Source organism: Oncorhynchus tshawytscha, unplaced genomic scaffold, assembly GCF_018296145.1.
Source record: "Oncorhynchus tshawytscha isolate Ot180627B unplaced genomic scaffold, Otsh_v2.0 Un_contig_4047_pilon_pilon, whole genome shotgun sequence".
Taxonomy (NCBI): Eukaryota; Metazoa; Chordata; class Actinopteri; order Salmoniformes; family Salmonidae; genus Oncorhynchus; species Oncorhynchus tshawytscha.
The window spans coordinates 137,101-164,249 of record NW_024609572.1 but is presented as its reverse complement, the minus strand read 5'-3'; the positions used below and the strand labels follow the sequence as shown (position 1 = coordinate 164,249).

The following is a 27,149-nucleotide window of genomic DNA, read 5'->3' as shown; positions in this document are numbered from 1 at the left end:
TGAAGGACACCAATAATAAGAAGAGACTTGCTTGGGCCAAGAAACACGAGCAATGGACATTAGACTGGTGGAAATCTGTCCTTTGGTCTGAGGAGTTCAAATTTGAGATTTTTGTTCCAACCGCCATGTCTTTGTGAGACACAGATAAGGTGAATGGATGATTTCCGCATGTGTGGTTCCCTCTGTGAAGCAAGGAGGAGGAGGTGTGATGGTGCTTTGCTGGTGACACCGTCTGTGATTTATTTAAAATTCAAGGCACACTTAACCAGCATGGCTACCACAACATTCTGCAGCGATACGCCCATCTGGTTTGGGCTAAGTGGGACTATCATTTGTTTTTCAACAGGACAATGACCCAACACACCTCCAGGCTGTGTAAGGGCTATTTGACCAAGAAGGAGAGTGATGGAGTGCTGCATCAGATGACCTGGCCTTCACAATCACCCGACCTCAATCCAATTAAGATGGTTTGGGATGGGTTGGACCGCAGAGTGAAGGAAAAACAGCCAACAAGTGCTCAGCATATGTGGGAACTCCTTCAAGACTGTTGGAAAAGCATTCCTGGTGAAGCTGGTTGAGAGAATACCAGGAGTGTGCGAAGCTGTCATCAAGGCAAAGGGTGACTACTTTGAAGGATCTAAAATGTATTTGGATTTTTTGTAACACTTTTTTGGTTACTTCATGATTCCATGTGTTGTTTCATAGTTCTGATGTCTTCACTATTATTCTACAATGTAGAAAATTATGAAAATAAAGAAAACCCCTTGAATGATTAGGTGTGTCCACACTTTTAACTGGTACTGTAGTCAAAGCTTTCCTTATGTTTGGGTCAGTCACAGTGGTCAGGTATTCTGCCACTGTGTACTCTCTGTTTAGGGTCAGTCACAGTGGTCAGGTATTCTGCCACTCTCTGTTTAGGGTCAGTCACAGTGGTCAGGTATTCTGCCACTCTCTGTTTAGGGTCAGTTACAGTGGTCAGGTATTCTGCCACTCTCTGTTTAGGGTCAGTTACAGTGGTCAGGTATTCTGCCACTCTCTGTTTAGGGTCAGTCACAGTGGTCAGGTATTCTGCCACTGTGTCCTCTCTGTTTAGGGTCAGTCACAGTGGTCAGGTGTTCTGCCACTGTGTCCTCTCTGTTTAGGGTCAGTCACAGTGGTCAGGTATTCTGCCACTGTGTCCTCTCTGTTTAGGGTCAGTCACAGTGGTCAGGTATTTTTGGCACGCTTTTCATCCTGTCACGTTCTGACAGTTCTTTTAGTATGTCTTTGTTTTGGTATGGTCAGGGTGTGAGTTGGGTGGGTTGTCTATGTTCCTTTTTCTATAATTTGGGATTTCTATGTTTGGCCTGGTATGGTTCTCAATCAGAGGCAGCTGTTTATCGTTGTCCCTGATTGAGAACCATATTTAGGTAGCCTGGTTTCACTTTTGAGTTGTGGGTGATTATTTTCTGTTGTGTGTATGTCACCTTTCAGAACTGTTTCGTTTCTCCTTTGTTATTTTGTTTAGTGTTCTCTGTTTAATAAATATATGATGAACACTTACCACGCTGCGCTTTGGTCCTCACCTCATTCCAACTACGATCGTTACACATCCGGATGTGAAAATACTGCCCCCTGTTAATTAACCTCTATGGGATCGGTGTCCCTAAACCGGGACAGTTGTTGCTCAAAAAGCGATAATGTGACTAGAATGACTCTGTAAACGACAGCCAATTCCGGGACATAGACATGTCTTATATGGGCAGAATTCATAAATTAATGTTAATCTAACTGCAGTGTCCAATTTCAGTAGCTTTTACAACAACAAAAAACACCATGTTTGAGGATAACAACAACACACTTATCACTGGTTTGATACATTCACCTCTGAAGGTAAATAATTACATTCAGTAATCTTAATCTGATTTGTCGTCCTGAGGGTCCCAGAGATAAAAATGTAGTGGTTCTGTTTCTAAAAAAATCTGTTTTTATAAATGTAGAAACTGGGTTCTACAGTTTGATCCCACTGCTCTGGACTGGAATTGGTAAAATGTTATTTTAGATGACTGCATATCATGTGTTGTTATAATCCCAATAAAACTTCAAACTACGGATAACTGAATAAAAGTTAACAGTTGTGTCTCCTAGCGACCAGGTCATCTCACTTCACGGACAGACAGACACGTCTCACTACAAACCTGCTGTCAAAATGTTTATTATGTCTTCAGTCTTGCCTTACATACAGTAAAAATATGAAAACAGTCTTTAGTTGTTATATAACTGATAGTAAAACATGACTGTCAGCATTATTATGACTTTAGTGATGTAGATATGAAGCAGAGTAAAGCTTTAAGGATGTTAGCTACAGATACACACAGGATTAAATCTATCATAACCTATCACAGTGCTGCACTGTGGCCAGCAGAGCTCTCCTATTGGGTTACACAGGACTCAGAGAGTGATTGACAGCTAGAGGGGCCAGTCAGAGAGGAGGTCTCTCCAGGTATCGCTCCTTCAGGGATCATCGCCACGGTTACGCGTCATTGCCGCCACAGAGCAGGAGGAGGGCCTTACGGTAGTCACCAGAGGTATCACCCTGCAACACACACATACTTACTCAGCTCTAGAGGTGCATGGAGGGACAAAATACCAGCAACAGTGTGTGAAGACTTACAGTAAACATTTGACCTCAGTCATTGCCAACAAAAGGTATAAAACAAAGTATTGAGATAAACTTTTGTTATTGACCAAATACTTATTTTCCACCATAATTTGCAAATAAATTAATAAAAAATCCCACAATGTGATTTTCTGGATTTTGTTTTCTCATTTTGTCTGTCATAGTTGAAGTGTACCTATGATGAAAATTACAGGCCTCTCTCATCTTTTTAAGTGGGAGAACTTGCACAATTGGTGGATGACAAAATACTTTTTTGCCCCATTGTACCTGTATAGCAGAGTACTGAGAGCAAGGGGAAGAGAGATATTCAGTATATACCTGTATAGCAGAATACTGAGACAGAGAGAGATATTCAGTATATACCTGTATAGCAGAGTGCAGAGACTTGGCGAAGAGGCGTCTGTAATCAGCTCTGATATCCAACATGTCCACCTCACTACGACTCACCATCACTCTGATTAAGGTCTGGTCGTCAGTTCCTGCACCCTACACAAACACACAAACAAACACACACACACACACACACACACACACACACACACACACAGTTCTAAAAACACATATCTAGTATTAGAATGATCTTCTTCCTCGTATGGAGAAAATAGATTCTTACCTTCATCGAATAGTAAAGAGTCTCTGCAAAGTAGGCTGGGACGCTCCGAGCACACTTTACTACAGAGGAGAGACAGAGATGGAGGAAGAGAGGACAGAGAGAGAGACAGAGGAGAGAGAGAGAGACAGAGGAGAGAGACAGAGTGAGACAGAGAGAGAGAGAGACAGAGCTGTGAACGATCTGAGAGACAAGGCAAGAAAGGCATTCTATGCCATCAAAAGGAACATAAATTTCAACATACTCAATTAGGATTTGGCTAAAAATACTTGAATCAGTCAGTGCCATTGCCCTTTATGGTTGTGAGGTCTGGGCTCCGCTCACCAACCAAGACTTCACAAAATGGGACAAACACCAAATTGAGACTCTACACGCAGAATTCTGCAAAAATATCCTCCGTGTACAACGTAGAACACCAAATAATGCAGAGCAGAATTAGGCCGATACCCATTAATGATCAAAATCCAGAAGAGAGACGTTAAATTCTACAACCACCTAAAAGGAAGCGATTCCCAAACCTTCCATAACAAAGCCATCACCTACAGAGAGATGAACCTGGAGAAGAGTCCCCTAAGCAAGCTGGTCCTGGGGCTCTGTTCACAAACACAAACACACCCCACAGAGCCCCAGGACAGCAGCACAATTAGACCCAACCAAATCATGAGAAAACAAACAGATAATTACTTGACACATTGGAAAGAATTAGCAAAAAAACAGAACAAACTAGAATGCTATTTGGCCCTAAACAGAGAGTACACAGCGGCAGAATACCTGACCACTGTGACTGACCCAAAATTAAGGAAAGCTTTGACTATGTACAGACTCAGTGAGCATAGCCTTGCTATTGAGAAAGGCCGCCGTAGGCAGACATGGCTCTCAAGAGAAGACAGGCTATGTGCTCACTGCCCACAAAATGAGGTGGAAACTGAGCTGCACTTCCTAACCTCCTGCCCAATGTATGACCATATTAGAGAGACATATTTACCTCAGATTACACAGATCCACAAAGAATTCGAAAAACAAATCCAATTTTGATAAACTCCCATATCTACTGGGTGAAATTCCACAGTGTGCCATAACAGCAGCAAGATTTGTGACCTGTTGCCACGAGAAAAGGGCAACCAGTGAAGAACAAACACCATTGTAAATACAACCCATATTTATGCTTATTTATTTTATCTTGTGTCCTTTAACCATTTGTACATTGTTAAAACACTGTATATATATAATATGACATTTGTAATGTCTTTATTGTTTTGAAACTTCTGTATGTGTAATGTTTACTGTTAATTTTTATTGTTTATTTCACTTTATATATTCACTTTATATATTATCTACCTCACTTGCTTTGGCAATGTTAACACATGTTTCCCATGCCAATAAAGCCCTTGAATTGAATTGAATTGACAGAGAGGAGAGAGAGGACAGAGAGAGAGAGAGAGAGAGAGAGAGAGAGAGAGAGAGAGAGAGAGACAGAGAGAGAGACAGAGAGAGAGACAGAGAGAGAGACAGAGAGAGAGACAGAGAAAGAGAGAGAGAGAGAGAGAGAGAGAGAGAGAGAGAGAGAGAGAGAGAGAAAGAGAGAGAGAGAGAGAGAGAGAGAGAGAGAGAGAGAGAGAGAAAGAGAGACAGAGAAAGAGAGAGAGAGAGAGAGAGAGAGAGAGAGACAGAGAGAGAGAAAGAGAGAGAGACAGAGATGGGGGAAGAGAGACAGAGCGAGAGAGAGAGAGAGAGAGAGAAGAGAGGACAGAGAGAGGGAGAGAAAGAGAGAGATAGAGGGAGGAAGAGAGAGAGATGGAGGAAGAGAGACGGAGAGAGAGAGAGGGTAGGGTGAGTGAGAGACAGAGAGAGGGAGGGAGGGAGGGAGGAGGAAGAGGATAGAGAGAGACAGACAGAGACAGAGCGAGAGGGGAAAGAGAAACGGAGAAAGAGGATAGAGAGAGAGGACAGAGCGAGAGAGAGAGGTGGGGAAAGGTGGATTTAGAGAGTCATCGTAATAATGAAATTGTAATGAAATTAATTGTCAAAAAAGCTTGAAAATATAAACATATCTATTTTCTCCATACGAGGAAGAAGATCATTCTAATACTAGATATGTGTTTTTAGAACTGTGTGTGTGTGTGTGTGTGTGTGTGTGGTGTGTGTGTATGGTGTGTGTGTGGTGTGTGTATGGTGTGTGTGGTGTGTGTATGGTGTGTGTGTGGTGTGTGTATGGTGTGTGTGGTGTGTGTGTGGTGTGTGTGTGGTGTGGTGTGGTGTGTGTGTGTGTGGTGTGTGTCTTACCCACGGCCAGTAGCAGGTCTCTCAGTCCTCCAGAAGTCTCTCTCTGAATACTCTCTTCCATCTCATACCCTGCCAGCTTCATGTACGCAGCAAACACTGATATACACACACACACACACACACACACACACACACACACACGTATAGGTCACAGAAAGTGTGCGTTGATACCCTTTATATACACACCTCTCCTCAGGTGTTGACCCCCCCCCCCCACACACACCTCTCCTCAGGTGTTCAACCCCCCCCAACTCTCCTCAGGTGTTCACCCCCTCCCCCAACTCTCCTCAGGTGTTCACCCCCTCCCCCAACTCTCCTCAGGTGTTCACCCCCCCCAACTCTCCTCAGGTGTTCAACCCCCCACAAACACACCTCTCCTCAGGTGTTCACCCCGCCACCTCTCCTCAGGTGTTGACCCCCCCACCCTCTCCTCAGGTGTGTCCCCGTCCCCCCCACCTCTCCTAAGGTGTTCCCCCTCCCCCACCTCTCCTCAGGTGGTCCCCCCCCACACCTCTCCACAGGTGTTCACCCCCTCCCACCTCTCCTCAGGTGTGTCCCCGTCCCCCCACCTCTCCTAAGGTGTTCCCCCTCCCCCACACCTCTCCTCAGGTGTGTCCCCGTCCCCCCCCACCTCTCCTAAGGTGTTCCCCCTCCCCCACCTCTCCTCAGGTGGTCCCCCCACACCTCTCCACAGGTGTTCACCCCCCTCCCACCTCTCTTCAGGTGTTCAGTGCTCCTGTTCCCCAGGATGGTGATGAACTGTTCTTCATCGGTCCCAAACTTCTTCTCTCCTGCAGAGAACAAAGTCTACACACACACACACACACACACACACACACACAGTCACAGTCAAAGATCTGACATGCTGTATGAAGCTCTACATCTGTTTTTGTCACAAAAGTTTGGTCTCTAAATAACCTGTTGGTTTAAAAACCCAGTTCTCAGTTCCACACAAGACTGAAGGGACATTGTGTTGATTATCAAAATAAGTTTAACTTTGTGGACTTCTTTCTCAGGCCTACTGAACTGATCACATCAAGCCAGGGATCCCCACTGGATGTTTACTGACTTGGGGATTTTCTTTCTGGATTGTGGAACTGAACTGAACGTTGTCTTTACATTGAGGTTAAATACATTGACTTTACATTGGAGGATAAATACATTGACTTTACATTGAGGATAAATACATTGACTTTACATTGGAGGATAAATACATTGACTTTACATTGAGGATAAATACATTGTTGCTTAACTGAAACAGACTTGACTTTGTATTTGACTTGATTTGACTTGATTTGGGGAGTTTTAGTTTGATTCTGTAGATCACCACCTGTTGTAAATACACATCATTCTGTACATGACAGTCCTTCAATTGATTGACTCTGTCAATCACCACATTCTTATCGGCAGACTCAGCAGCCTTGGTTTCTCAAATGACTGCCTCTCCTGGTTCACCACCTACTTCTCAGATAGAGTTCAGTGTGTCTAATCGGAGGGCCTGTTGTCCGGACCTCTGGCAGTCTCTATGGGGGTGACACAGGGTTCAATTCTGAGCATCTGAGTTAGAATACGTGGACAACTACAAATACCTAGGTGTCTGGTTAGACTGTAAACTCTCCTTCCAGACTCACATTAATCATCTCCAATCCAATCAGCTTCCCATTTCGCAACAAAGCATCATTCACTCATGCTGCCAAACATACCCTCATATGCTCTTTGCACACCAGTATTTCTACTTGCACATCACCATCTGCTCATCTATCACTCCAGTGTTAATTTGCTAAATTGTAAATACTTCGCTACTATGGCCTATTTATTGCCTTACCTCCATTTGCACGTACTGTATATAGACTTTCTTTTTTTTCTTCTATTGTGTCTGTAACTCTGTTGTTGTTTGTGTTGCGCTGCTTTGTTTTATCTTGGCCAGGTCTCAGTTGTAAATGAGAACTTGTTCTCAACTGACCACCTGGTTAAATAAAGGTGAAATAAAAACAATATGACCACTAGATGGCAGCATTCAACACTGGGTATCACTATCAACACACCTTCTGTCTCAGTATGACCACTAGATGGCAGCATTCAACACTGGGTATCACTATCAACACATCTTCTGTCTCAGTATGACCACTAGATGGCAGCATTCAACACTGGGTATCACTATCAACACACCTTCTGTCTCAGTATGACCACTAGATGGCAGCATTCAACACTGGGTATCACTATCAACACACCTTCTGTCTCAGTATGACCACTAGATGGCAGCATTCAACACTGGGTATCACTATCAACACACCTTCTGTCTCAGTATGACCACTAGATGGCATTCAACACTGGCATTCAACACTGTATCACTCAGTCTGATGACCACTAGATGGCAGCATTCAACACTGGGTATCACTATCAACACACCTTCTGTCTCAGTATGACCACTAGATGGCAGCATTCAACACTGGGTAGTCTCAGTATGACCACTAGATGGCAGCATTCAACACTGGGTATCACTATCAACACACCTTCTGTCTCAGTATGACCACTAGATGGCAGCATTCAACACTGGTATCACTATCAACACATCTTCTGTATCACTATCAACACATCTTCTGTCTCAGTATGACCACTAGATGGCAGCATTCAACACTGGGACCACTAGATGGCAGCATTCAACACTGGGTATCACTATCAACACACCTTCTGTCTCAGTATGACCACTAGATGGCAGCATTCAACACTGGGTATCACTATCAACACACCTTCTGCCTCTCTCACACACCAACACACACACGCTTACACAAGGGGTGGCTGTGTGGGGAGTGTTATTCTACACACACATAACTGTCACACACAGACACTTTGTCACACACCCCTGAGCAGAACACAAGTCAAAGAAGTCATTGTGACTTAGCAGTAAATCTGATTACTATCACATATTTCAGAGATACACATGTGATTCTCTCTCTCTCTCTCTCACACTCACACACACACTCTCTTACCTGTGCGTCAGCCTCTATGTTCCCCTCCTGTACCCCCTGCTGTCTACTGGCCTGAGAGGAGAGAGAGCACATCTATCAGATCTATGTCCCACACATCTATATCTGTCAGATCTATGTCCCACACATCTATATCTGTCAGATCTATGTCCCACACATCTATATCTGTCAGATCCATGTCCCACACATCTATATCTGTCAGATCCATGTCCCACACATCTATATCTGTCATATCCATGTCCCACACATCTATATCTGTCAGATCTATGTCCCACACATCTATATCTGTCAGATCTATGTCCCACACATCTATATCTGTCAGATCTATGTCCCACACATCTATATCTGTCAGATCTATGTCCCACACATCTATATCTGTCAGATCTATGTCCCACACATCTATATCTGTCAGATCTATGTCCCACACATCTATATCTGTCAGATCTATGTCCCACACATCTATATCTGTCAGATCTATGTCCCACACATCTATATCTGTCAGATCTATGTCCCACACATCCACAGTCAAAAGTTTTGACAAGTTTGGGTTTTTCTTTATTTTTTACTATTTTCTACATTTTAGAATAATAGTGAAGACATCAAAACCATAAAATAAACAAATCAAAATATATTTTAGATTCTTCAAAGTAGCCATCATTTGCATTGATGACAGCTTTTCACACTCTTGGCATTCTCTTAACCAGCTTCACCAGGAATGCTTTTCCAACAGTCTTGAAGGAGTTCCCACATATGCTGAGCACTTGTTGGCTGCTTTTCCTTCACTCTGCGGTCCAATTTAACCCAAACAATCTCATTTGGGTTGAGGTTGGGTGATTGTGGAGGCCAGGGCACCTGATGCAGCACTCCATCTCTCTCCTTCTTGGTCAAATAGCCCTTACACAGCCTGGAGGTGTGTTGGGTCATCGTCCTGTTGAAAACAAATGATAGTCGTGCAAACCAGATGGGATGGCGTATCGCTGCTGGCGTATCGTAATGCTGTGGTAGCCATGCTGGTTAAGTGTGACTTGAATTCTAAATAAATCACTGACAGTGTAACCAGCAAAGCACCCCCACACCTCCTCCTCCATGCTTCACGGTGGGAACCACACATGCGGAGATCATCCAATCACCTACTCTGTGTCTCACAAAGACATGGCAGTTTGAACAAAAAATCTCAAATTTGAAAAAAAATCTCAGACCAAAGAACAGATTTCCACCAGTCTAAATGTCCATTGCTCGTGTTTCTTGGCCCAAGCAAGTCTCTTCTTATTATTGGTGTGCTTTAGTAGTGGTTTCTTTGCAACAATTCGACCATGAAGGCCTGATTCACGCAGTCTCCTCTGAACAGTTGATGTTGAGATGTGTCTGTTACTTGAAATCTGTGAAGCATTTATTTGGGCTGCAATCTGAGGCTGGTAACTCTAATGAACTCATCCTCTGCAGCAGAGGTAACTCTGGGTCTTCCTTTACTGTGGCGGTCCTCGTGAGAGCCAGTTTCATCATAGCACTTGAAGAAACTTTCAAAGTTCTTGAAATGTTCCCGATTGACTGACTTCATGTCTTAAAGTAATGATGGACTGTCGTTTCTCTTTGCTTATTTGAGCTGTTCTTGCCATAATATGGACTTGGTCTTTTACCAAATAGAGCTATCTTCTGTATACAGTACCACCCCTACCTTGTCATAACACAACTGATTGACTGAAATGCATTAAGAAGGAAAGAAATACCACAAATGAACTTTTAAGAAGGTACACCTGTTAGGGGAGGCAGGTAGCCTAGTGGTTAGGGCGTTGGACTAGTAACCGGAAGGTTGCAAGTTCAAATCCCCAAGCTGACAAGGTACAAATCTGTTGTTCTGCCACTGAACAAGGCAGTTAACCCACTGTTCCTAGGCCGTCATTGAAAATAAGAATTTGTTCTTAACTGAAGTCAAATAAAGCTAAAAAACATTTTGAATTGCAGGTTACTACCTCATGAAGCTGGTTGAGAGAATGCCAAGAGTGTGCAAAACTGTCATCAAGGCACTTTTTTGGTTACTACATGATTCCATATGTGTTATTTCAGAGGTCTGATTTCTTCACTATTATTCTACAATGTAGAAAATAGTAAAAAATAAATAAAAACCCTGGAATGAGTAGATGTCCAAACTTTTGGCTCGTACAGATCTATGTCCCACACATCTATATATACCAGATCTATGTTCCCCTGACCTCTGACCCCTCACCTGTAGCAAGATGACCAGCAGTCTCCTGAAGTGACCTGACGTGTCTCCTGTTACATCCTCCTCCAGGTTCTTATTAAACTCTGGAACACACACACAATCAGTGAGTCAGTGTGTGTGTGTGTGTGTGTGTGTGTGTGTGTGTGTGTGTGTGTGTGTGTGTGTGTGTGTGTGTGTGTGTGTGTGTGTGTGTGTGTGTGTGTGTGTGTGTCTGTGTCTGTGTGTGTGTGTGTGTGTGTATCTGTGTGTTACCCTGGCGATAGGCAGCAGTGATGTCCTTAATCTGCTGGGCCGTTCTAGAAGACAGGATCTCAATCAGCACCTTCTCATCGGTCCCCGCCCCCTACACCGTGACATCAACACACAGTCACTATGACATCACACCGTCACTCACAGGATATGACATCACTAGTCCTGGGTAAAATACCTTGATGGCGTTCCGTAGTGATGTCACATCGTAGAGGATGGGCGGAGTCATTAGAGCCACTACCAGAGTCTCAAACTTTCCCCCCAGTTCACCCTGCAGATCACCTACCAGGTCCTGGAGAGAGGAGGGAGGGAGGGAGGGAGGGGGGGGGGGGGAAGAGAGGAGGGAGGGAGGTGGGAGGAGAGAGAGAGGAGGAGGAGGTGGGAGGAGAGGAGAGAGAGAGAGAGGAGGAGAGGAGAGAGGGGAGAGAGAGAGAGAGAGAGAGAGAGAGAGAGAGAGAGGAGGAGAGAGAGGGGAGAGAGAGAGAGAGAGGGAGGAGGACGAGAGGAGGGAGGGAGAGAGAAAGAGAGAGAGAGAGGAGAGAGAGAGCGAAATATGGAGAAATACCGTGCTTCTACACCTGCATTGCTTGCTGTTTGGGGTTTTAGGCTGGGTTTCTGTACAGCACTTTGAGATATCAGCTGATGTACGAAGGGCTATATAAATACATTTGATTTGATTTGATTTGTGTTTAGGAATGTGTTATGGTTGTGTTTAGGGATGTGTTATGGTTATGTTATGGTTGTGTTAGGGTTGTGTTATGGTTGTATTGTGGTTGTGTTCCGGTTGTATTGTGGTTGTGTTCCGGTTGTATTGTGGTTGTATTGTGGTTGTATTGTGGTTGTATTGTGGTTGTGTTGTGGTTGTATTTGTATTGTAGTTGTGGTTGTGGTTGTATTGTGGTTGTGGATGTATTGTGGTTGTGGTTGTGTTGTGGTTGTGGATGTAGTGTGGTTGTGGATGTATTGTGGTTGTGGTTGTGTTGTGGTTGTATTGTGGTTGTATTGTGGTTGTGTTGTGGTTGTGGTTGTATTGTGGTTGCGGTTGTGTTGAGGTTGTGGTTGTATTGTGGTTGTATTGTGGTTGTGTTGTGGTTGTGGTTGTGGTTTGTGGTTGTGGTTGTATTGTGTTGGGTTGTGGTTGTATTGTGGTTGTGGTTGTATTGTGGTTGTGTTGTGTGTTGTATTGTGGTTGTATTGTGTTGTGTTGTGGTTGAATTGTGGTTGTATTGTGGTTGTGTTGTGGTTGAATTGTGGTTGTATTGTGGTTGTGGTGGTATTGTGGTTGTATTGTGGTTGTGGTGGTATTGTGGTTGTATTGTGGTTGTGGTGGTATTGTGGTTGTATTGTGGTTGTGGTGGTATTGTGGTTGTATTGTGGTTGTGGTTGTATTGTGGTTGTATTGTGTGGTTGTATTGTGGTTGTGGTTGTGGTTGTATTGTGGTTGTATTGTGGTTGTGGTTGTATTGTGGTTGTATGATGGTTGTAGTTGTATTGTGGTTGTGGTTGTATTGTGGTTGTATTGTGACTGTGGTTGTATTGTGGTTGTATTGTGGTTGTGGTTGTATTGTGGTTGTATGATGGTTGTAGTTGTATTGTGGTTGTGGTTGTATTGTGGCTGTGGTTGTATTGTGGTTGTGGATGTATTGTGGTTGTGGTTGTGTTGTGGTTGTATTGTGGTTGTGGTTGTATTGTGGTTGTGGTTGTATTGTGGTTGCGGTTGTGGTTGTATTGTGGTTGCGGTTGTGTTGAGGTTGTGGTTGTATTGTGGTTGTGTTGAGGTTGTATTGTGGTTGTGTTGAGGTTGTGGTTGTATTGTGGTTGTGTTGAGGTTGTGGTTGTATTGTGGTTGTATTGGGGTTGTGGTTGTATTGTGGTTGTGGTTGTATTGTGGTTGTGTTTGAATTGTTGTTGTATTGTGGTTGTGGTTGTATTGTGGTTGTGGTTGTATTGTGGTTGCGGTTGTGTTGAGGTTGTGGTTGTATTGTGGTTGTATTGTGGTTGTGTTGAGGTTGTGGTTGTGTTGAGGTTGTGGTTGTATTGTATTGTGGTTGTATTGTATTGGTTGTGGTTGTATTGTGGTTGTGGTTGTTGATTGTGGTTGTGTTGTGGTTGAATTGTGGTTGTATTGAGGTTGTGGTGGTATTGTGGTTGTATTGTGGTTGTGGTGGTATTGTGGTTGTATTGTGGTTGTATTGTGGTTGTGGTGGTATTGTGGTTGTATTGTGGTTGTGGTTGTATTGTGGTTGTGGTTGTATTGTGGTTGTATTGTGACTGTGGTTGTATTGTGGTTGTGGTTGTAGTTGTGTTGTGGTTGTGGTTGTATTGTGGTTGTATGATGGTTGTAGTTGTATTGTGGTTGTGGTTGTATTGTGGTTGTATTGTGGTTGTGGTTGTATTGTGGTTGTGGATGTATTGTGGTTGTGTTGTGGTTGTGGTTGTGGTTGTGGTTGTGGTTGTATTGTGGTTGTGGTTGTTTGGTGGTTGTGGTTGTGTTGAGGTTGTGGTTGTATTGTGGTTGTGTTGAGGTTGTGGTTGTATTGTGGTTGTGTTGAGGTTGTGGTTGTATTGTGGTTGTGTTGAGGTTGTGGTTGTATTGTGGTTGTGGGTTGTGGTTGTATTGTGGTTGTGGTTGTATTGTGGTTGTGGTGGTATTGTGGTTGTGGTGGTATTGTGGTTGTATTGTGGTTGTATTGTGGTTGTATTGTGGTTGTGGTTGTATTGTGGTTGTATTGTGTTGTATTGTGACTGTGGTTGTGGTTGTATTGTGGTTGTATTGTGGTTGTGGTTGTATTGTGGTTGTGGTTGTGGTTGTATTGTGGTTGTATTGTGGCTGTGGTTGTATTGTGGTTGTGGATGTATTGTGGTTGTGTTGTGGTTATATTGTGGTTGTATTGTGGTTGTGGTTGTATTGTGGTTGTATTGGTTGGTTGTGTTGTTGTGTTGCGGTTGTGTTGAGGTTGTGGTTGTATTGTGGTTGTGTTGAGGTTGTGGTTGTATTGTGGTTGTGTTGAGGTTGTGGTTGTATTGTGGTTGTATTGGGGTTGTGGTTGTATTGTGGTTGTGTTGTGGTTGAATTGTGGTTGTATTGTGGTTGTGGTTGTATTGTGGTTGTATTGTGGTTGTGGTGGTATTGTGGTTGTATTGTGGTTGTGGTTGTATTGTGGTTGTGGTTGTATTGTGGTTGTGGTTGTGGTTGTTGTGGTGTGGTTGTATTGTGGTTGTATTGTGGTTGTGGTTGTGGTTGTGGTTGTGTGGTTGTATTGTGGTTGTGGTTGTGGTTGTGGTTGTGGTTGTATTGTGGTTGTATTGTGGTTGTGTGGTTGTGGTTGTATTGTGGTTGTGTTGTGGTTGTGGTTGTATTGTTGTTGTATTGTGGTTGTGGTTGTATTGTTGTTGTATTGTGGTTGTGGTTGTATTGTTGTTGTATTGTGGTTGTGGTTGTATTGTGGTTGTATTGTGGTTGTGGTTGTGTTGTGGTTGTATTGTGGTTGTATTTTGGTTGTAGTTGTCTTGTGGTTGTTTTGTGGTTGTGCTGTGGTTGAATTGTGGTTGTGTTGTATTGTGGTTGTATTGTGGTTGCATTGTGGTTGTGGTTGTATTGTGGTTGTATTGTGGTTGTGGTTGTATTGTGGTTGTATTGTGGTTGTTGTGGTTGCATTGTGGTTGTGGTTGTGGTTGTGGTTGTATTGTGGTTGTATTGTGGTTGTAGTTGTGTTGTGGTTGTATTGTGGTTGTGCTGTTGTTGAATTGTGGTTGTGTTGTATTGTGGTTGTATTGTGGTTGCATTGTGGTTGTGGTTGTATTGTGGTTGTATTGTGGTTGTATTGTGGTTGTATTGTGGTTGTATTGTGGTTGTGGTTGTATTGTGGTTGTATTGTGGTTGTATTGTGGTTGTGTTCTGACCTTGCCATGCAGGGTCTTGTATGCAGCTTTGATCTGCTGTCTCTGGCTGTTGCTACGAGACGTCAACAACTTCATGATGGAATCCTCATCGGTTCCTATGGTAACAACAAACACCATAGTCAAATCTTTGGTGCCATGGTTACTCCCTCACTTTGCATCACATTCAGACCACACACACCACTGACCCAGTCCCTTCATGGCCTTGTAGAGTATCTCTGCATCTTGGTTGGCGTTGAAGTTTCCACTGGCTCTCACACTGCCTCGACCAGCCTATCAGAGACCAGACACATAGGAGGACTGTGGGTAATGTAGTTCAGGGTAGACCAGATAGGACTGTGGGTAAAGTAGTTCAGGGTAGACCAGAGAGGACTGTGGGTAAAGTATTTCAGGGTAGACCAGAGAGGACTGTGGGTAAAGTAGTTCAGGGTAGACCAGAGAGGACAGTAGGTAATGTAGTTCAGGGTAGACCAGAGAGGATTGTGGGTAAAGTAGTTCAGGGTAGACCAGAGAGGACTGTGGGTAATGTAATCCAGGGTAGACCAGAGAGGACTGTGGGTACAGTAGTCTACTAATGTAATGAACCTGTTGACAGTATAAAGTGGTGTAGTCCCAGTCTACTAATGTAATGAACCTGTTGACAGTATAAAGTGGTGTAGTCCCAGTCTACTAATGTAATGAACCTGTTGACAGTATAAAGTGGTGTAGTCCCAGTCTACTAATGTAATGAACCTGTTGACAGTATAAAGTGGTGTAGTCCCAGTCTACTAATGTAATGAACCTGTTGACAGTATAAAGTGGTGTAGTCCCAGTCTACCAATGTAATGAACCTGTTGACAGTATAAAGTGGTGTAGTCCCAGTCTACTAATGTAATGAACCTGTTGACAGTATAAAGTGGTGTAGTCCCAGTCTACTAATGTAATGAACCTGTTGACAGTATAAAGTGGTGTAGTCCCAGTCTACTGTGTAATGAACCTGTTGACAGTATAAAGTGGTGTAGTCCCAGTCTACTAATGTAATGAACCTGTTGACAGTATAAAGTGGTGTAGTCCCAGTCTACTAATGTAATGAACCTGTTGACAGTATAAAGTGGTGTAGTCCCAGTCTACTAATGTAATGAACCTGTTGACAGTATAAAGTGGTGTAGTCCCAGTCTACTAATGTAATGAACCTGTTGACAGTATAAAGTGGTGTAGTCCCAGTCTACTAATGTAATGAACCTGTTGACAGTATAAAGTGGTGTAGTCCCAGTCTACTAATGTAATGAACCTGTTGACAGTATAAAGTGGTGTAGTCCCAGTCTACTAATGTAATGAACCTGTTGACAGTATAAAGTGGTGTAGTCCCAGTCTACTAATGTAATGAACCTGTTGACAAACTAGTCCCAGTCTACTAATGTAATGAACCTGTTGACAGTATAAAGTGGTGTAGTCCCAGTCTACTAATGTAATGAACCTGTTGACAGTATAAAGTGGTGTAGTCCCAGTCTACTAATGTAATGAACCTGTTGATAAAGTGGTGTAGTCCCAGTCTACTAATGTAATGAACCTGTTGATAAAGTGGTGTAGTCCCAGTCTACTAATGTAATGAACCTGTTGACAGTATAAAGTGGTGTAGTCCCAGTCTACTAATGTAATGAACCTGTTGACAGTATAAAGTGGTGTAGTCCCAGTCTACTAATGTAATGAACCTGTTGACAGTATAAAGTGGTGTAGTCCCAGTCTACTAATGTAATGAACCTGTTGACAGTATAAAGTGGTGTAGTCCCAGTCTACTAATGTAATGAACCTGTTGACAGTATAGTCTACTAATGTAATGTGGTGTAGTCCCAGTCTACTAATGTAATGAACCTGTTGACAGTATAAAGTGGTGTAGTCCCAGTCTACTAATGTAATGAACCTGTTGACAGTATAAAGTGGTGTAGTCCCAGTCTACTAATGTAATGAACCTGTTGACAGTATAAAGTGGTGTAGTCCCAGTCTACTAATGTAATGAACCTGTTGACAGTATAAAGTGGTGTAGTCCCAGTCTACTAATGTAATGAACCTGTTGACAGTATAAAGTGGTGTAGTCCCAGTCTACTAATGTAATGAACCTGTTGACAGTATAAAGTGGTGTAGTCCCAGTCTACTAATGTAATGAACCTGTTGACAGTATAAAGTGGTGTAGTCCCAGTCTACTAATGTAATGAACCTGTTGACAGTATAAAGTGGTGTAGTCCCAGTCTACTAATGTAATGAACCTGTTGACAATATAAAGTGGTGTAGTCCCAGTCTACTAATGTAATGAACCTGTTGATAAAGTGGTGTAGTCCCAGTCTACTAATGTAATGAACCTGTTGACAGTATAAAGTGGTGTAGTCCCAGTCTACTAATGTAATGAACCTGTTGACAGTATAAGTCTACTAATGGTGTAGGGTGTAGTCCCAGTCTACTAATGTAATGAACCTGTTGACAGTATAAAGTGGTGTAGTCCCAGTCTACTAATGTAATGAACCTGTTGACAGTATAAAGTGGTGTAGTCCCAGTCTACTAATGTAATGAACCTGTTGACAGTATGTGGTGTAGTCCCAGTCTACTAATGTAATGAACCTGTTGACAGTATAAAGTGGTGTAGTCCCAGTCTACTAATGTAATGAACCTGTTGACAGTATAAAGTGGTGTAGTCCCAGTCTACTGTGTAATGAACCTGTTGACAGTATAAAGTGGTGTAGTCCCAGTCTACTAATGTAATGAACCTGTTGACAGTATAAAGTGGTGTAGTCCCAGTCTACTAATGTAATGAACCTGTTGACAGTATAAAGTGGTGTAGTCCCAGTCTACTAATGTAATGAACCTGTTGACAGTATAAAGTGGTGTAGTCCCAGTCTACTAATGTAATGAACCTGTTGACAGTATAAAGTGGTGTAGTCCCAGTCTACTAATGTAATGAACCTGTTGACAGTATAAAGTGGTGTAGTCCCAGTCTACTAATGTAATGAACCTGTTGACAGTATAAAGTGGTGTAGTCCCAGTCTACTAATGTAATGAACCTGTTGACAGTATAAAGTGGTGTAGTCCCAGTCTACTAATGTAATGAACCTGTTGAAGTCCCAGTCTACTAATGTAATGAACCTGTTGAGTCAGTATAAAGTGGTGTAGTCCCAGTCTACTAATGTAATGAACCTGTTGACAGTATAAAGTGGTGTAGTCCCAGTCTACTAATGTAATGAACCTGTTGACAGTATAAAGTGGTGTAGTCCCAGTCTACTAATGTAATGAACCTGTTGACAGTATAAAGTGGTGTAGTCCCAGTCTACTAATGTAATGAACCTGTTGACAGTATAAAGTGGTGTAGTCCCAGTCTACTAATGTAATGAACCTGTTGACAGTATAAAGTGGTGTAGTCCCAGTCTACTAATGTAATGAACCTGTTGACAGTATAAAATAGTGTAGTCCCAGTCTACTAATGTAATGAACCTGTTGACAGTATAAAGTGGTGTAGTCCCAGTCTACTAATGTAATGAACCTGTTGACAGTATAAAGTGGTGTAGTCCCAGTCTACTAATGTAATGAACCTGTTGACAGTATAAAGTGGTGTAGTCCCAGTCTACTAATGTAATGAACCTGTTGACAGTATAAAGTGGTGTAGTCCCAGTCTACTAATGTAATGAACCTGTTGATAAAGTGGTGTAGTCCCAGTCTACTAATGTAATGAACCTGTTGACAGTATAAAGTGGTGTAGTCCCAGTCTACTAATGTAATGAACCTGTTGACAGTATAAAGTGATGTAGTCCCAGTCTACTAATGTAATGAACCTGTTGACAGTATAAAGTGGTGTAGTCCCAGTCTACTAATGTAATGAACCTGTTGACAGTATAAAGTGGTGTAGTCCCAGTCTACTAATGTAATGAACCTGTTGACAGTATAAAGGGTGTAGTCCCAGTCTACTAATGTAATGAACCTGTTGACAGTATAAAGTGGTGTAGTCCCAGTCTACTAATGTAATGAACCTGTTGACAGTATAAAGTGGTGTAGTCCCAGTCTACTAATGTAATGAACCTGTTGACAGTATAAAGTGGTGTAGTCCCAGTCTACTAATGTAATGAACCTGTTGACAGTATAAAGTGGTGTAGTCCCAGTCTACTAATGTAATGAACCTGTTGACAGTATAAAGTGGTGTAGTCCCAGTCTACTAATGTAATGAACCTGTTGACAGTATAAAGTGGTGTAGTCCCAGTCTACTAATGTAATGAACCTGTTGATAAAGTGGTGTAGTCCCAGTCTACTAATGTAATGAACCTGTTGACAGTATAAAGTGGTGTAGTCCCAGTCTACTAATGTAATGAACCTGTTGACAGTATAAAGTGGTGTAGTCCCAGTCTACTAATGTAATGAACCTGTTGACAGTATAAAGTGGTGTAGTCCCAGTCTACTAATGTAATGAACCTGTTGACAGTATAAAGTGGTGTAGTCCCAGTCTACTAATGTAATGAACCTGTTGATAAAGTGGTGTAGTCCCAGTCTACTAATGTAATGAACCTGTTGATATAAAGTGGTGTAGTCCCAGTCTACTAATGTAATGTAATATAAAGAACCTAATGTAATGAACTGGTATAAAGTGGTGTAGTCCCAGTCTACTAATGTAATGAACCTGTTGACAGTATAAAGTGGTGTAGTCCCAGTCTACTAATGTAATGAACCTGTTGACAGTATAAAGTGGTGTAGTCCCAGTCTACTAATGTAATGAACCTGTTGACAGTATAAAATAGTGTAGTCTCAGTCTACTAATGTAATGAACCTGTTGACAGTATAAAGTGGTGTAGTCCCAGTCTACTAATGTAATGAACCTGTTGACAGTATAAAGTGGTGTAGTCCCAGTCTACTAATGTAATGAACCTGTTGACAGTATAAAGTGGTGTAGTCCCAGTCTACTAATGTAATGAACCTGTTGACAGTATAAAGTAGTGTAGTCCCAGTCTACTAATGTAATGAACCTGTTGACAGTATAAAATAGTGTAGTCTCAGTCTACACTACATATCGATGTGGCAGGAGGCGTCTGTCAGAGATCATCTGATTAATGACATCAGTAAACACACCATCTACTGTTTACTCAAACTATCAGTGTCCGGTTTACAACTTCTCCCTCCCCCGCTCTTTGTGTGTGTGTGTGTGTGTGTGTGTGTGTGTGTGTGTGTGTGTACGTGTGTGTGTGAGAGAGATTATCTATTTCACTTGCTTTGGCGATGTAAACATGTGTTCCCATGCCAATAAAGACCCTTGAATTGAATTGAGAGGGAGGGAGGGAGAGGGAGGGGGAGGAGCTGGTCTAGGAGCGAGAGAGAGAGGGAGGGAGGAGCGAGAGAGGAGGAAGAAGGGGGAGGGGGTCTAGTGTAATAGGGGGAAGGGAGAGAGGAGGAAGAGAGAGAGAGAGAGAGAGGAGGAGAGAAGAACCCGAGAGAGAGAGAATAACCTAGAGGTCTAGTGAATAAGAGAGAGGAGAGGGTAAGAGAGAGAGAGAGGTCTAGAGAAGAGAGGGAGGAGAGAAGAGAGAGAGAGAGAGGTCTAGTGAAATAAGAGATGGGGAGGAAGAGAGAGGTCTAGAGGGGGAGGAACCTAGAGGTCTAGTGAAGAGAGAGGAAGAGAGAGAGAGAGAGAGAGAGGAGGCAGAGCCCCACCCTGTCTGAAGAAAGGCCAGCACACATGACTCATACTGACTTCCCCAAATACAGCCCCTCTGCTCCACACACACAGAGAGACACACTGTGAACACACTAGAAATAAAGAGGGCTGGTTTTCATTAGAAGGCCTCCAACTCTCTGTAGCAGTGTGGTTTTCTAGAAACTAGAATTGTCTTTCATCAGAAGCATTACAAAATATTTGTGAGAAAATCATCAGAAGAGTTGAAAATGCACTGGGAACCCATTTAACTTGGATTTAACTGGGAAGGGAACCCATTTAACTTGGATTTAACTGGGAAGGGAACCCATTTAACTTGGATTTAACTGGGAAACCCATTTAACTTGGATTTAACTGGGAAGGGAACCTGTTTAACTTGGATTTAACCGGGGTGGGAACCCATCTAACTGGGATGAGAACCCATTTAACTTGGATTTAACCGGGATGGGAACGCATTTAAGTGGGATGGGAACCCATTTAACTGGAATGGGAACCCATTTAACTTGGATTTAACTGGGATGGGAACCAATTTCACTGGGATGGGAACCCATTTAACTGGGATGGGAACCCTACTGGTCTAGTGTAATAACCTATTCTATAATGATCTCCCTCCATTCTACTGGTCCAGTGTAATAACCTACTGGTCTAGTGTAATAACCTACTGGTCTAGTGTAATAACCTACTGGTCTAGTGTAATAACCTACTGGTCTAGTGTAATAACCTACTGGTCTAGTGTAATAACCTACTGGTCTAGTGTAATAACCTACTGGTCTAGTGTACCAACCTACTGGTCTAGTGTACCAACCTACTGGTCTAGTGTAATAACCTACTGGTCTAGTGTAATAACCTACTGGTCTAGTGTAATAACCTACTGGTCTAGTGTAATAACCTACTGGTCTAGTGTAATAACCTACTGGTCTAGTGTAATAACCTATTATATTATGATCTCCCTCCATTCTACTGGTCTAGTGTAATAACCTACTGGTCTAGTGTAATAACCTACTGGTCTAGTGTAATAACCTACTGGTCTAGTGTAATAACCTATTGGTCTAGTGTAATAACCCGCTGGTCTAGTGTAATAACCTACTGGTCTAGTGTAATAACCTATTGGTCTAGTGTAATAACCTACTGGTCTAGTGTAATAACCTATTCTATAATGATCTCCCTCCATTCTACTGGTCTAGTGTAATAACCTACTGGTCTAGTGTAATAACCTACTGGTCTAGTGTAATAACCTACTGGTCTAGTGTAATAACCTACTGGTCTAGTGTAATAACCTACTGGTCTAGTGTAATAACCTACTGGTCTAGTGTAATAACCTACTGGTCTAGTGTAATAACCTACTGGTCTAGTGTAATAACCTACTGGTCTAGTGTAATAACCTACTGGTCTAGTGTAATAACCTATTGGTCTAGTGTAATAACCTATTCTATAATGACCTCCCTCCATTCTACCGGTGTCTATTGTTCTGTGTTGATATTGTCTATTGTTCTGTGTTGATATTGTCTATTGTTCTGTGTTGATATTGTCTATTGTTCTGTGTTGATATTGTCTATTGTTCTGTGTTCATGTTGTTTAGCTAATGATTATTTAATGATAGTCTCATGGGCTGTGCTGCTGATAGCGTGTCACATTACAGGGAGAAATGGAAAGTTGAACATTTGACCAGAATCCTCCAGGTGGGGCAGTGAAACGTTCCACTGTAGAGGGGTCTTCAGGGAAGTCAACTTACCATTGTGGTAGATTGGTGACCGTTGGTTTGATTAGGAGGAGGAGGTGTCTGAAAAGAGAAACACACTTAGAATCACATCCAGACCAGCTAAACGCTTCAAAACGCAGTCAAAACGTGTTCCACTTTTAAAGTCATGAAAAAAACACTGCATGTTTCCATTCATACAGCAGTTATAGAATGTTCTTCTGTTCTGCAACAGCCACAGCTCACCCACAGCTCACCCACAGCTCACCCACAGCTCACTCACAGCTCACTCACAGCTCACTCACAGCTCACTCACAGCTCACCCACAGCTCACTCACAGCTCACCCACAGCTCACCCACAGCTCAATCACAGCTCACCCACAGCTCACTCACAGCTCACTCACAGCTCACCCACAGCTCACCCACAGCTCACTCACAGCTCACCCACAGCTCACCCACAGCTCACTGACAGCTCACTCACAGCTCACTCACAGCTCACTCACAGCTCACCACAGCTCACCCACAGCTCACCCACAGCTCACCCACAGCTCACCCACAGCTCACCCACAGCTCACTCACAGCTCACCCACAGCTCACCCACAGCTCACCCACAGCTCACTCACAGCTCACCCACAGCTCACCCACAGCTCACTCACAGCTCACCCACAGCTCACTCACAGCTCACCCACAGCTCACCCACAGCTCACTCACAGCTCACCCACAGCTCACACAGCTCACAGCTCACCCACAGCTCACCCACAGCTCACTTATCCACAGCTCACCCACAGCTCACCCATAACTAGCTTCTTATCCACAGCTCACCCACAACTAGCTTCTTATCCACAGCTTGCTTAACTGTCATCTAAACATTTTATCTGGGAAGCTTTTAGTGTCCCCATTGGTTTATACCACCTGTATTCTACTGCAGACACCTTCATGCAGCCGCTACATTATGTCAGCTAAACATACTGATAAAAAACAAACAAATATATTTTAAACATTTTCCTTTAAGTATCATTTTTAGAGCTTTGCTAAATGTTTTTTTTTTTAATCAAAAATACTTTATTTAAATGTCATTCAAATAAAATCACATTTTATTTGTCACATTCACAGATGTTATTTTGGGTGTAGCGAAATCGCTGTTGCGCCTTCGTCACCACGCTGTCTGTGTGGGTGGACCATTTCAGTTTGTCAGTGATGTGTACACCGAGGAACTTAAAACTTTCCACCTTCTCCACTACTGTCCCGTCGATGTAGATAGGGGGGTGCTCCCTCTGCTGTTTCCTGAAGTCCACGATCAGCTCCTTTATTTGGTTGACGTTGAGTGAGAGATTATTTTTCTGGAACCACGCTCCGAGGGCCCTCACCTACTCCCTGTAGGCCGTCTCGTCGTTGTTGGTAATCAAGCCTACTACTGTTGTGTCGTTTGCAAACTTGATGATTGAGTTGGAGGCGTGCATGGCCACGCAGTCATGGGTGAACAGGGAGTACAGGGCCCATTTGTTGAAGATCAGCGAAGTGGAGATGTTGTTTCCTACCTTCTCCACCTGGGGGGCGGCCCGTCAGGAAGTCCAGGACCCAGTTGCACATAGCGGGGTCAAGACCCATGGTCTCGAACGTAATGATGAGCTTAGAGGGTACTATGGTGTTGAATGCTGAGCTATAGTCAATGAACAGCATTCGTACATAGGTATTACTCTTGTCCAGATGGGATAGGGCAGTGTGCAGTGTGATGGCGATTGCATCGTCTGTGGATCTATTGGGGCGGTAAGTAAATTGAAGTGGGTCTAGGATGACAGGTACAGCAGAGGACATATGATCTTTGACTAGCCTCTAAGCACTTCATGATGACAGAAGTGAGTACTACAGGACGATAGTCATTTACCTCAGTTACCTTTGCTTTCTTAGGTACAGGAACAATAGCGGACATCTTGAAACAAGTGGGGACAGCAGACTGGGACAGAATGTCTTACTCACGTCGGCCACGGAGAAGGAGAGCCCACAGTCCTTGGTAATTGCGTCCTTGAACCTGTAGAATTCCATTCATTCTTATGGAGACCTGTCAATGGCCAATACTTTGATCACATGATGTGTAAAGTTCATGAAGTTTGAACTTTTTACTTTGAAAGGCTGACCAATGACAGTCACCGACTTGATAAAAGTGATACGTTTGAACGCGCCCACTGGCTTACACACAGGTGTTCAGAGCTGGCTAGATACAGTACATTCAGAAAGTATTCAGACCCCTTCTCTTTTTACACATTTTGTTACGTTACAGCCTTATTCTAAAATGGATTAAATAATTTTTCACCCCTCATCAATCTACACACAATACTGCATAATGACAAAGCAAAAGCAGGTTTTTATAATTTTTTGGCAAATGTATTAAAAATAAAATATGGAAATATAACATTTACATAAGTATTCAGACCCAGCGATTACAGCCTTGAGTCTTCTTGGGTATGACGCTACAAGCTTGGCACATCTGTATTTGGGGAGTTTCTCCCATTCTTCTCTGTAGATCCTCTCAAGCTCTGTCAGGTTGGATGGGGAGCGTCGCTGCAGAGCTATTTTCAGGTCTCTCCAGAGATATTAGATCGGGTTCAAGTCCAGAATCTGGCTGGGCCACTCAAGGACATTCAGAGACTTGTCCCGAAGCCACTCCTGCCTTGTTTTTGCTGTGTGCTTAGGGTCGTTGTCCTGTAGGAAGGTGAACCTTCACCCCAGTCTGAGGTCCTGAGTGCTCTGGAGCAGGTTTTCATCAAGGAGCTCTCTGTACTTTGCTCCGTTCATCTTTGCCTCAATCCTGACTAGTCTCCCAGTCCCTGCCACTGAAAAATATCACCACAGCATGATGCTGCTACCACCATGCTTCACCGTAGAGATGGCGCCAGGTTTCCTCCAGACGTGACACTTGGCATTCAGGCCAAAGAGTTCAATCTTGGTTTCATCAGACCAGAGAATCTTGTTTCTCATGGTCTGAGAGTCCTTTAGGTGCCTTTTAGAAAACTCCAAGCGGGCTGTCATGCCTTTTACTGAGGAGTGGCTTCCGTCTGGCCACTCTACCATAAAGGCCTGTAGAGATGGTTGTCCTTCTGGAAGGTTTGTCACCTCCCTGACCAAGGCCCTTCTCCCCCTACTGCCTCTGGTCTGGAGGCCTCACTAAACAGAGAACATCCCTGGTCATCCCTACTGCCTCTGGTCTGGAGGCCTCACTAAACAGAGAACATCCCTGGTCATCTCTACTGCCTCTGATCTGGAGGACTCACTAAACAGAGAACATCCCTGGTCATCCCTACTGCCTCTGATCTGGAGGACTCACTAAACAGAGAACATCCCTGGTCATCTCTACTGCCTCTGATCTGGAGGACTCACTAAACAGAGAACATCCCTGGTCATCCCTACTGCCTCTGATCTGGAGGACTCACTAAACAGAGAACATCCCTGGTCATCCCTACTGCCTCTGATCTGGAGGACTCACTAAACAGAGAACATCCCTGGTCATCCCTACTGCCTCTGATCTGGAGGACTCACTAAACAGAGAACATCCCTGGTCATCCCTATCTGCCTCTGATCTGCCTCTGAGGACTCACTAAACAGAGAACATCCCTGGTCATCCCTACTGCCTCTGATCTGAGGACTCACTAAACAGGACTCACTAAACAGAGAACATCCCTGGTCATCTCTACTGATCTGGAGGACTCACTAAACAGAGAACATCCCTGGTCATCTCTACTGCCTCTGATCTGGAGGACTCACTAAACAGAGAACATCCCTGGTCATCCCTACTGCCTCTGATATGGAGGACTCACTAAACACAAATGCGTTGTTTGTAAATGATGTCTGAGTGTTGAACTGTGCCCCTGGCTATCCGTAAATAATAAAAGTAATAAAAGTGTGCCGTCTGGTTCGCTTAATAAGGAATTAAAAAATATTCAGACTTTTACATGTACTTTTTATGCTTAATTATATTAAAAACCAAATACTTTTACTCAAGTAGTGTTTTACTGGGTGACTTTCACTTGAGTCATTTTCTGTTAATTTATCTTTACTTTTAGTCAACTATGAGAATTCAGTAGTTTTTCCACCGCTGGGAGACACTATAGTCAATAGGGCTAAAGGTAGTTAGCGTCTCTGTATGTTTTAGCCCAGGGATTACCAATGTAATGTAATCAGCGGTCAATGTTTACTCTCTTAAAATGGGGTTATGACAGTGACTGAAATGCATCCGAAATGTATTGGGAAGTTCAGAAGATTATCAGGAAATGCGTTTGTCTGAAATTCTGTGTTGAAAAGATTCACGTCGTCATTATCGACGATGTTATTTTCCCTCCAGTCTGATTGAGTGTCTGGTCTAGTCCACTCTGTTGTAGAAGACACATACTGTATGTGTTCCTGACAGGCTTGTCTTTCAGTGATGGGGACATGGGGTCGAAATATGTTGTAGTTTAAACTGTTCCGAAGATAGAGTCACATTCGTAGGAAGAAAACGGAAAACCGCTTTGGTTATTAAAACCCGAATTTTGCCTACCGGAGGTTATTGAAATAACTCCGGTTACAATGAACCAAGTTGAATTGTATTTATTTATCCCCTAATCTGATAGTATTCTGGTGTATCTCACCGCTCACAGAATAAACATCAACTGTCTGATTCAGAAGACTAACCACTTTAGCAACTCATAAACCCACTGATGTTGTCGGTTAATAAGAGCGGTATAAACTTACCGGAGATCGAGTCTGCAACAGAGCTCAGTGAATGGAAGCGGAGAAAGAGAAAGAGAAAAGGGAGGCTGAGAAAGAGTGGAAAAACGAGTTCCCTGAGCGAGAGTCGGGACTCCACCCTTTATGACTAAACAACTCACCGCACAGCGACTCGTCAGACTGG

The 27,149-nt window shown here is 43.1% G+C and overlaps 1 protein-coding gene across 4 annotated transcripts; it reads right to left on the bottom strand.

Moving 5' to 3' along the window:
* Positions 1-2,178: 2,178 nt before the first annotated feature.
* LOC121845183 (annexin A5-like) lies at positions 2,179-27,149 on the bottom strand. Of its 4 annotated transcripts, none has more exons than XM_042315976.1 (13): positions 27,127-27,149; positions 22,301-22,348; positions 15,098-15,182; positions 14,913-15,007; positions 11,188-11,301; positions 11,013-11,103; positions 10,764-10,843; positions 8,543-8,593; positions 6,266-6,359; positions 5,553-5,648; positions 3,273-3,331; positions 3,023-3,145; positions 2,179-2,575 (listed from the first exon to the last, which is right to left on the bottom strand). In XM_042315976.1, exons 2-13 carry the CDS (start codon positions 22,301-22,303, stop codon positions 2,513-2,515), a joined length of 954 nt encoding a protein of 317 aa, XP_042171910.1. In that variant the 5' UTR covers positions 22,304-22,348; positions 27,127-27,149; the 3' UTR covers positions 2,179-2,512. The 4 variants fall into 4 exon arrangements, with proteins under 4 accessions (XP_042171910.1, XP_042171909.1, XP_042171908.1 ...); XM_042315975.1 differs by lacking the exon at positions 27,127-27,149 and adding an exon at positions 26,990-27,118; XM_042315974.1 differs by lacking the exon at positions 27,127-27,149 and adding an exon at positions 24,242-24,322.